An 11,809-nucleotide genomic window follows, 5' to 3' on the forward strand; every position below is an offset into this window, starting at 1 on the left:
TTCCATATACAAATTCGTGTCTAAGTTGCTGTGTAAATGCCGCTCTATCCGCTCTACAGTACGTAATACAATTTTATGGAATCTTGGCAATATTTACTATTGTGTAAAATTATATATAATAATCTACCATTTATTAATTCATTTATTTATTCTCTTCACATTGAATCTCCTATGTTTCGCTCGATTTTTCTGGTTTCTTTTTCTAGCATCCTTTAGCATTATGTCAATGTGACAGTGTATAAGTGCAGGTGAGTTCGACATCTTGTAAACTTCTCTTCAACATGGAGATGACTCCCTTTCTTGGAAATACTTTATCATTATTTTGAATGTAATTATTTTGTACTTGAAATTAAAATGAGTGAATTTTGTAAAGCGTAATGCAAAACTTGAAAATGAGTAATTTGTAATGGCTTAGATTAAAAATATGCTAGTTCTGATTCTATTTAAAGGGTAAAAATGGTGCAGAAATTTTTAAATACAGAAATCTAATTTTTTTCAAGAAAAAATATCCAGTTACATATAAATACCATATCACTGCGGTTAAAAACCTATTGAGCTTTGCTTTTATTTTAAAACTTCGGTGAAATGGGGGTCTTTTAGGGGGCTTCTTATTTATTACTTGGTGAAATTCTTGTTAGGATTTCTTTGCTCTAATGTTCCAGTGTAGTTTGAATGCCCAACAAAAATTTCGCTCCAAATTTGAACGAAATCGTTTAATATTTAGAGGTCGAGCAATGTACAATGAAACTTCCCATTTCTTTAACTGAGAAAAAGTCAGCTTTTTGTAAATATAATGTTGAAACGCGACAATATGTTATGCATAGTTCCGTATTTCAGTATCTTGTTGAGAATTCGGTAATGTCATATTACCCAGTCATTTTTAAACCGATTTCCAATTGTCGCTATGAGCAATTATTTCATTGTTATAATTGATTAAGGAACTCATAACGTTTAGAAAATACGTTCATTTCGCAACTTGCCTGAAGAAAACAAATATTTAAACTAATTGAAGTTATTCAGGCATTTGAAAATTAGTTCAAAAATTATTTGGTGTCTTTAAATGGCCGATTAATGACTATTTGTGAAAAAATCTTGTGTTATCTTGAAATTGTGCAAAAGAGTTCGAAGGGTACTAAAAATGCGCAGAAGAGTGATACGGCGAATCATTCTAGTTACTATTTTAGATGCGCAGTAAAGTAACATAATCCTTACATCAACATAACAGAGTTCGTTGGGACGTAGTATAGTACTATAGTATAGTTGCATGGCACTTACGTATACGCAGTGCAATAATACGGCACTCATGGCTGCGTAAACAAGGTTAGGGGTTACCTTAAGACGCGCAGAAGTGAATCATATCAATTAAACTTGAGTAGTAGTCATATATTACTTACGGTCGCGTAGTACATTAACGCGGAATTGCTGGCTGCGTAGTAAGACTAGGGTTACTTATAGATACGCATTGCAGTAACATAGCACTAACAACTGCGCAGTGTAGTTTCACGGCACAAACGGATGCGCAGTAAAGTTCCATGCAATTTACGAATGTACAGTTGTTACATGGTACTTATGGCTGCACAGAAATGTTATGGGTATCCATAGATGCGCATTAGAGTTACTTAGGACGTACATCTGCGGAACGTTTCAAGGCCAAAACCAAATTGAGAACAAAACCGCAGCAAATCCGTTTCGGTTCCGAACCACGCTAAATGTGTACAATATACACTTCATTACACTTACGCAAGCAATGCAATGTTAGATTACTTTAGAATTACTTTATGAATTAGTTAATTAATAGGCGGTAGCACGGAAACTCCACGTCGAGTTTCACGCGGAGTTATTCAGTTATAGTTTATAATCGTGGAGCAATTTCATTGTCTTGTGTGGGTCTGCTGCGTTCCCATCACATGGGAAAGGATGTGCTCGCAGGTTTGGTACTACAGCTTACTTAAATGTGGTCTGGCTGCTGCACCAACCGTCACACAGTGGCCGATTCTGGATTCAGGTGTTGATAACTTCATCATAGCCACTTACCTAAAAATGCCCGTACTGAGCGCCGGTTATAGATGGCATCAAAGTGACAATGAAATTGTAAAATAAGTCATAAAAAGAGTACCCCTATTTTTTGTTTTGCCATTTTGACTTATTTTCAAAAAATTGTTTAAACAACATATAGCGAAATGAAAAAAACTTTTTTTCAAAAAACTAATAGTGCCAATCGATTCTACGGGAAAAATCACGACGGAAATGTATATGAGGTTTTTTTGTCAGAGGTCATTATGTTAGTGTAAAATCGTAACAAACAATTTCGTCGTACAATGGCAAACTTCTAGTAAAAACTATTTTACTGCTTATCCCGAAATTTTTGATGACGAAACACTAAATTTACATTATTAAAAGTTTGATCAATCTAAGAATTTTTCAATAGTATATTATATTTTATTCATTAAATCAGTTATCAGAGTGGTAAACGCTCGCTTTTTGCTCGATGGTTTACTGCTTCTTTCTAAATATTTATTACGTGCTGTAGAACTATCTGCTTGTTTATTTTAATTCAAAAACACAAATCGTCAAACAAAAAGACTTGATTCCACATACACTTACTAGAATTTGTTCCTGCATATATGTTTACAATTATATTATGTGTGTAAAGAAGTTTTGTGTTTGGCCGATAATTATTTTCAGTAATTAAATTTTGTATTATTTCTGTTTTTATTGTATTCTTTATTGCTCCAGTGCAATTTCCGAAAAATGTGCATCTTCACGAAGTTAATTTTCTTGAAATAAATCTAGGGGAGACTATTATAAGGTGGATACCACTACGAACTAAATATAGAACAAATTTACTGACTTTTAAAGCCAACGTATAGCTGCATTTTTACGAGTAGTAGGAGTGTGAAAATCTGTACAAGCCGAACCCGAATAAAAGAATTAATCACGTCTAATCACGTAGGACTACGCAGAACATTATAAACACTGCACAGTAGACTTCTACTATACTTAGAGCTGCGAAATAGTTTTCTACCATATATTGCTATACACACAGTCATAAAAACAATTCAGGCCGTTTTCTGAATTAATGCAATACTCCGAGTTCCCTGAATTCTCTACATTCCCTGACTTCCTTGAATTCTCTGAATTTAAGGAATTCTCTGACTTCCTTGGATTCTCTGAATTCTCTAAATTCAACGAATTTTCTGAATCTCCTGAACTATCTAAATTCCAGAAATTTTTTGACTTGCTTTAATTCTACGAATTCCTTAAATTCTCCGAATTCCTGGCATTCCCTGAATTTTAGAAATTCTGAATTCCTTTACTTATCTGAATTCATAGATTTCCCTGAATTCTCTTATTTTTTATGACTCCATTTAATTTAGGAAATTTTTAAGGACTTAGAAACAATGAACGGAATTGAGGTAATTTAGACGACTTCAAGGATGCAATGTATTAGGTGAATTTAAAATATTAGAAAATACGAGTAACATGCCCCCTTCCAATACTTTCCCGACCTGTCCAGGAGCTTCAAGAATATGTGTGCAAAATTTGGTGCTTATTTGTGAAAAATTTGTGAAAATCTGAGAGTTCAAGGAATGTGAGTGTAAAATTTAGTACTGATTGGTCAAAAACTGTTAATTTGCGTAAGCATGATACGTTTTAGGTAACTTAATTTTAAATGACATTGTGATCGTATTGAGTCTAAAAGTGTAAAATAAATAAGATTTTAGTTTAGAGTCAGATATAATTTAGTCCTCGGAGCGCGCGTGCGGTGTCGTGGTGGACATGCACTGGACGACAGAAGGGTTATAGTCGTGCGTAGGAATAGCCAAGATGGTTCCGATTCCTTTGAGGAATCGATTCTTGGCTTTGATTCTCTAAAATCGAGCCTTCATTCCAGGGTATCGATTACAGGAATTGATGTTTTCTCGAAATCGTCTGCGATTCCGATCGCAGAGCGAAAAAAAATTTTCGCTTTCCTAAAGGTTATCTGTGATTCGACATTGGCATTTCGGTCAGGTAATTGAAGGTCTTTTCCGTTGGGTGGGTTTCCCGCCTTCGTGTCGACTGTCTTAATTTTCAGTTGGTTCGTCGGATAGGTCTGTCTCTGTTTTCAGCAAGCGCCATGCGTGTTCATTTGGAGCAGAGTCGGAGTTTATGTTTGAGTCATCAATTCTCATTGTGTTTGTGTTTTCGGCTGCATACAGACGCATATGCAAATTTTGTTGTTTGTTTCGGAATGAGGGATGTCCACGTGAAAAAAATTCCAACTTTAGACTACAGTGCAGGCAGGTATAGGCCTGTCTTAAAGTAGTCTTAAACTGATCTTTTCTGATGTCCAGAAGACTGCAGTCCTTTTGGCCCCACCAGCTTTCTTTATTTCGGAGAGAGACAGAGAGAGAGAAAGAGAGAGAGAATGTGTAGTGTATATATCAAAGCCCTAAAATTGATGCAGATATAGCGTAAAGGGTATAGACCCGAAGAAGACCAAACGTTGTGTGAAACTGGTCCTAAAATGGCTTCTTCAAGTGAAGTTTAGCAGTATTTTGTGAAAATAAAATTTAAACGACTGGTCTTCAAAGTTTTAGATGGAATTGAATGACTGCGGCAAAGCTTCTTTCATACAGAAGCACTTCAAAACAGTCTATAAAATTGCACATGGAAACTTGAAATATATATTTATTTCATTTTTTTCAATTTTCGCAACAAACTTCTCCAAATACTGCTCGTGTATAATTACATTTTTTTAAGGAACTCGGGCATTTTGAGGAGTGGACGAATAATGGAATCGGAACTGAAGACCTGATTTCCTTTTTTTGTCTTCGATTCCTCGCAATCGTGGCATATAATCGGAATCGTGGAATCGGGAATCGATTTACAACGCGCATTATCCATTCAAATCCTAGTCGTTCGGTGGCCGATGTGGGTCTTGTTTTAGTGCGATAGCGGATGCTAGCGTTGCGATCGCGCAATGATGAGTTACGTTAGGAGGTGATAATAGAATACCCTTATATAGGTGAAACGAGGAACTCAGTGAGCACATTTATGACAAAAAAAGGGGTGAAGGAGTTATTCCAAAACGTAAATAATTAGGGTTGAACATACAGTACAGCGAAACTCCTCTGACCTTGCAGCGCCACTCTCTGTCTCTGTCCTTCGCTACCATGCATCCCTTCATCACAGAATGCAACGATATATCGGGATAATATTTTACAAATTCAAAGTCATCTTTAAATTTCTCCACCACGTCTCTTACTCCATTTTCGAAAGCGGAACCGTCCCGCTTAGTAACAATGGCATTTCTATCTTAAAAATAAATGTTTTGCTTTTCATTTAATAAGTAATACTTTCCCCACTTGTTCATCATTCATAAAAATCAAGAATTAAAAAGTTTTTCTATACACTTCGTACTGGTTTCACTTAAATTTTAGTTCGAAATATTTTGAAAATTGTTCACTTATTAAAAATGACCTTCTTTTTAACAAAATGATAATTAAATTATTCCATAATTACCGCAGAAAAAGTTTCCATATCCATGTTGTAAAACTTTCCAGCCGTTAGTTTGCAAGGTTCTTGACTTCTCTGTATTAACAATAATATTGTTCTCTTTGATTTTGAAGGCATATTATACCAGCAAATATCATATCTACAAAGGGCATAAAATATAATGTAAATTATCCCACGTCTGTGCGACTATAAATGAAACTGCAGATAAGAAATTAATTAAACAAAGTATTGTGTTCAGTGATAAAAAAATTTATTTTTTGTAGCAGAGTGTAAAGAAACTCTTCCGTACCATTGGAAATGCGCCCTTCGATATAAAATTACTTTTTGTTCTACCCACACCGAAAATAAGTCTTTTCGTGCATGTAAAGTGTGCGCAAAGTAACTTCTTTACACCTATGACGAAGTCTGGCGAAAAAGCTGCTTTTTACCCGCTTTACATTCCCTCTGGTACAGAAAAATAGCTACGGCAGGGGTCCCCAAATGTAGATCCCGTATCTGTCAAGAACGATCCCCATCACTTACCTGAGTCGAAATGCCTCAAAAAGTTGCTTTTGCACAACAGAAAAAATGGTACTCTAGATTGAGGATTATGAAGCAAACGCTTCCAACTAATCCTGGAATAAAATCTCTGGTCAGGCTACCCCTGTGGATTGTGGAGACCCCTGGCATAGGGAGTTGAAAATTATGATCGAATAAAAAAATAATTAGTCATTAACTTACGCATTAAATGAAACGTCACCACTGTGATCTAATAGTTTTTGAGCAGGTAAAGCTACGCTGTAGAAATGAAGGAAAACGCCAACAGTGTACGCTATATATTTAATGAATGTATCCGGTTCCTTTAGTTTAGTTAGCACCTGAAAAATTGTAAAAATAGATTGTACGTGTATATTAAGGGCATCCATATTTTTTTTCTTAGTATTTCCATGCATACCCCTCCCCCGCCAAATTTGTTTCAATCTATAAAAAATAAATGCGTTTTTACTGTTCTGTAGTCCCGGCCAGAAACCCTGATTTTTTATGTTGGATGTCCTGCCGTTGGCCGTACTTTTTACCAGGAAGGGAAATGAGAGAAAGGAAGCTAAAAGAGGGTGGGGGAGGTACGAGTGGAAGGAGAAACAAGAATAGGGATAGTACAGGAAATAAGGAGAAATATGGAGAGGAAAAATTAGTCAGGAAGAGTAGAAGAAGTCAGGAGATGAAAAGTAGGAAAAATGATGTGAGGGTAAATTGGAGAAGTCAGCAAAGGGAAAGTAGAGGAAACAAAAGTGAAGAAAAGTAGAGGAATTAGGAGAAAGTAAGTAGAAAAAGTGAGGAGAAATTGGGGAGGGGTAGTGAAGGAAGTGGGGGAAATGATTAAAAGTGAGGGAGGGTAGTAAGGTAAGGGTCCACTTTTTTTCTAGTTTTTGATTGGAGTGAGGTATTAATTAATTAATTTTGACTAAAATAATTTTTTAAAGTGATTCCAAAAACGTAATAATTTGATGAATTTATTATTATTATTTATGATTATCTTCTCTCACAGCAGTGCCAGAAGTTTGCGATTTTTTCTGAAATTTTAACTTGTTCAACTTGATTATAACTAAGAAGTATAAAAAGGCGAAAAGTTTCATGGAAAAAATGCAACTTGATAAAATTTTTTAATACGAGTAGTTATAAAAACTAACAAATTGTTTAAACAATGTCGGCTTACACTACCCAGCGAGCGAAAGGATATCGTGGAGGGGGCAGCTTCCCCTCTTCGAAAGAGAATGCAACTCAAAGTTGGCAAATACGGTTACTTATTGAGAGGCCGACCTATATTTTACAACATAATACATTATTTTAACGATTTTTTTGTTTAATCTATTTATTTATTAACTCGCTTAAATTAAAAAGTAGACGAGAATGTAAGGAAAAGTGGACGAAAAGTGGAAAATTTATTATCAATGGTGAAATTCAAAAAGTAATTTTTGATTAGAATAATATTGCAAATTTTGAAGAAAAATATTCATGGTGTATTCGATATACTTAAAATTGGCGATTCTAAATAAAATTTATAAAAAGTACGTGTTTGACTTCATGAGACCTGCCTTGCAGGACCTCTAAATCCAACTGAAAAAACCGCATTTATTTGGATGAATTCGATCAAATTTGGGGGTATATGCATAGATAACTGAAAAAAATTCCAAATCATTTTTGTAATTAGAAAAAAGATTACCCCCAGTCCCGAAGTACTCAAAAGTCCTACATTAAAGACAACTGTGATAAAAAGAAACGGTGAATACATCGAATTCAAATCGTTAGCGAAGCTGAAAATTAAATTTTATATTTCATCAAAACATATCTTGAGCTCACTTTATATTTAACTTTCTATGGATTACACAGCCAAAATAAAAAAATTGTTTGTCCACCAGGGGAGAGAAACATTTATATACGTTTTTTTATAATGTTTTAAGTTTCATCACCTTTTGGAGTTTAAAAACGAAATTCGATCTGACCGAGTCAAACTATCCCCCGATTCGGATTCACCGATCCCAAAAACGTACAGAAATGTTTCTCTCGTCTGGTAGGAAAGAATTTTTGGTGTACACGTGTGTAACGACTTTGCACAGATTAATATAATTAAAAAACGTTGAGAAAGTGATTAATTTAAGCGAAAAGTGACTAAAACTGACTATTAAATAAAAAAAATTCTCAAAAAAGTTTCATTTTAAATGAAGTCATAATAAACATTTAGCAATTGAGATTTCAACCAAAAAAGAGAGATATTGAACAAACTAGGCAGTCGAATCCCCATCAAAACAGGTTTATAATATTTAACCAAGAATTTTTTTGAAAATGCCTGTAGTCCGCTAGAGGTCACCACCGGTGAAGTACTGGCCTAGTACAGGTCACCAGTGCAGATAACACAGCCACACAAAAAAATAAAAGTGTGCGGATCTGGTAACAAGGCACACGTATTCCTATGGATTTTGGGACGCTGAATTCAAATTCTGTATCAAAAATCACCCATCACGTCATGGTTGAGCCATAACCTCAAAAAATGACGAAAAATCATGCACTGAGGCAAATAAATTTCAAAATAATTCCAGTGATGCAAATTTTTACTTCAAAAACATGTCGACAACTGTGAAGGATCAACCCTTGTCTGATATCAACTTATTTAACATAACTTTACCCAACAGAACCTGACCTCACCTAACCTGAATTAACAGAAATTTTTTGAACTACACATAAAGCTCTGGAAGCATATTTTCCCAGTAGCAAATGGAGTTGCGTTAAGCAAAATTTCGTTAGGTTCTGTTAAGTTAGATTCATTTGTAGGTTAAGATCGAGTGAACCTATTAAATATAGCACACATTTAAGACTGAGAACCGTACGCTTACATAGCTATACGTGTGGTTGAATTTTATTCGGCTAGGTTAGGTTAGGTCAGGTTTTGTTAGATTAGGATAGGTTAAACCTCTATGTAGGTTAAGCCGAAGCTGAATGAAACGGTACCGAAAACACAACGGGACAACACAATGAGTTTAATTATGTTACGTGAAGTTAGGTTAGGTTAGGTTAGGTCAGATTTTGTAGGTTAGGAATAGGTGTGACCTCTTTGCAGGTTAAGCCCAAGCTGATTCAAACGGTACCGCAAACACAACGGTTAGGTTAGGTTAGTTTATGCTAGGTTAGATTTATTTCTAGGTTAGGCTCGAGTTGACCCATTCGATGTAGCACACATTTGCTACTAGGAAAATATGCTTCCAGAGCTTTACGCGTAGTTCAAAAAATTTCTGTTAATTCAGGTTAGGTGAGGTCAGGTTCTGTTGAGTAAAGTTATGTTAAATAAGTTGATATCAGGCTAAGGTTGATCCTTCACAGTTGTCGACATGTTTTTGAAGTGAAAATTTGCATCACTGGCATTATTTTGAAATTTATTTGCCTAACGGCTGGCTCTACGGTAGAGGCGGTACTATTCCGACAGTATAAATATTTGAAAAATTAAAAAATTCGTTTAAAAATATGGCTCATGTTTTCTAAAATGGCGAGAAACTATAAATACAATTATCGCGAACAAAATCGTCGTAGTTCATGATCAAATTTCAAAGTTCCGTTCTTAAAATTTTGTAAATGCTCATAAGAAATGACTACCATGCAATAATAGTAAGAAGTAAAATGTTGTAAAACACAACAAGGAAAAAAAGAAATATTACAGTCAGAAAAATTGTGATCGATTAAGATCATTGATTTAAGAACTATTCCATTTATAATAATGTTAACAGTTAATTTATTTTATATTTATATAAAGTCATATAATAATAAGTAATTAATCAGGAAAAGAGAGTTTAAAAATGATTGTATTAACTCTTTAAGCTGCAGCTCATGGAATGAACAATAACAAATTAGCAAGAGCGGTTGTTGAAATGAATAAAAAAGTTGGAATGTTGGATCCCGCAGAATTTGATTAGAAAATGGCTCTCGGCTAAATTTTTTTAAACTTTACTTTCTGGTAGTTCTCAATGTGTAGATCCAAAGTATCAATGAGTACCAGGTCCAGCAAATTAAAGTTTTTGAGATTAAGCCGTTCCAAATTAAGGTTTTTATGGATTTCACAAGAGAATATATATGGGGCATTCCACACAAAATTAGCCACCACAATTTCTTTCCATTTAACATTTTATTTCAATTTATTACTGAAAAATATTCGATACATATTTTTTTATTTCAATATAATACGTGGAATTTTCGAGACATGATTTTTTGAAGTTTCGCGTTCACAAAAAGAGCCTTTTTTCAACCGCTTATACTAAAAAATGTAATGAAGATACAAAAATTCGTCTAAGACATGAAACTCGCGTCTTGTCCTCAGCTTTTAAATCAGCTACACCAAAAACACCTCATTATTTATTTAATGAAAAAAGTTAAAAGTTAATAAACAAATAATAATTTATCCAACTTGGACCTAATTTTTTTTCTTTTTTTTTTTAATTGAAAAAAGTAGTCCGAGCGCTTTTTTCAATCCTGGTAAAATTTGAGAGTGGAAAGATGAATACTTTCGGAGCAGTGAATTTGTTAATCACGGCGCGCACACACGGAGCCAACTGCAGCACGACTCGCTCGGACTTGAGCAGTTTTCCACCCGTAAGCGCTGAATTGAATTCAATTGTGAACTCGCAAAGCTACTATATTATAAATGATGGGATTTCATACGATTCAAAATACTAGGTGGAAAATTTTAAACGACGTTGAGACTCAAATTATAAATTGTGGTAAGTTTCTTATTATACTTGAAATCGTACTATAAATTGTTATGATTTTTTAGCTGTAATTTCTACTTTTTCGTCAAATACTCGAAAAAGTAACTGCACTATTCCTTAGATTTGGATTGACGTTTGAATTCTGGTTTACAAAAACTTAATATTTCAAAGGTGTCATTGGAAGATAAAACTTTCATTTTCAATTCGTGGTTTCCGTATGGCTCAACATAGTGAAGCGATTGCATTCCTGAAATCGTTTTACATTTTTCGAAACGATTCTGAAGACATTTTTCTGCTTTTGCGTAGTCTTCCGAACATTTGTATAGAACTGAAATATTGGGTAGAGAAGATGCTTTTCTATCCCACTCGTACAATTTATTCGCGCCCAAAATTTGACAATCAGTGATCATTTGCAAACTTGCCCGATGAGCCACTATTTTGATAGTACCTCGAGTATTGTCCCAAAATCCAAGATAAGGAGACAATTATTTTTCATATCGGACACGTGCTTAACTTCTCGAAACTTGTCGCGCTACCGATCGTATCCTAAATTTAACAGTTACTTGTTCACGGAATAAAGGAATGATAAAATTTGTGGAAGGAAATTTTTTAAAGGGATAAAGTTTTATTTCGTCAACTTTACGCTTTTCAAAACACATGTGTTGTGATGGAAAAACAAAAGAAAGCTTCTATTTTTTCTGTGTTAACAACACTTCACTGATGATCGCGGTGTAAAAATGTCAAAAATGTCGTATCCAAAATTTAAAGATTGCTGTTGCAATCCAGTCAACGTTAAGAATCATGATAGCAAAAAACACAGATTCACAGTCTACGCATGACCATATTTCGAATCCGCCTTTCAACACGCCGTTTTTTATGTTTTTATGTCTGTAGTTTCGCATCCCTTTTTCTTTGTTTCGGGCACACATAAAATATCTAGTTTCTTCACGTCCATAGTTTCACGCAATTCTTTTACGTTGAGATCATTTACTCCCCTAGCATTCCAAACACCCAGTCTCCATTCGTCGCCTGAAACATGACCTTTATATTTTCCGTGTGCATGCCTTTTGTCATTAAAA

The 11,809-nt window shown here is 34.6% G+C and overlaps 1 protein-coding gene across 1 annotated transcript in view; it reads right to left on the reverse strand.

Moving 5' to 3' along the window:
* Positions 1–208: 208 nt before the first annotated feature.
* Positions 209–11,809, reverse strand: part of LOC117173814 — an 88,000-nt gene continuing 76,399 nt past the window's right edge. Inside the window, exons 3-6 of the mRNA XM_033362457.1 lie at positions 7,703–7,793; positions 6,223–6,359; positions 5,509–5,641; positions 209–295 (exon numbers count right to left, since the gene is read on the reverse strand). Of these exons, the coding sequence (XP_033218348.1) occupies positions 224–295; positions 5,509–5,641; positions 6,223–6,359; positions 7,703–7,793 (433 nt within the window). The 3' untranslated portion in view covers positions 209–223. The remainder of the gene's footprint in view (positions 296–5,508; positions 5,642–6,222; positions 6,360–7,702; positions 7,794–11,809) is intronic.

This window comes from Belonocnema kinseyi, chromosome 5 (assembly GCF_010883055.1).
Source record: "Belonocnema kinseyi isolate 2016_QV_RU_SX_M_011 chromosome 5, B_treatae_v1, whole genome shotgun sequence".
NCBI classification, from domain to species: Eukaryota; Metazoa; Arthropoda; class Insecta; order Hymenoptera; family Cynipidae; genus Belonocnema; species Belonocnema kinseyi.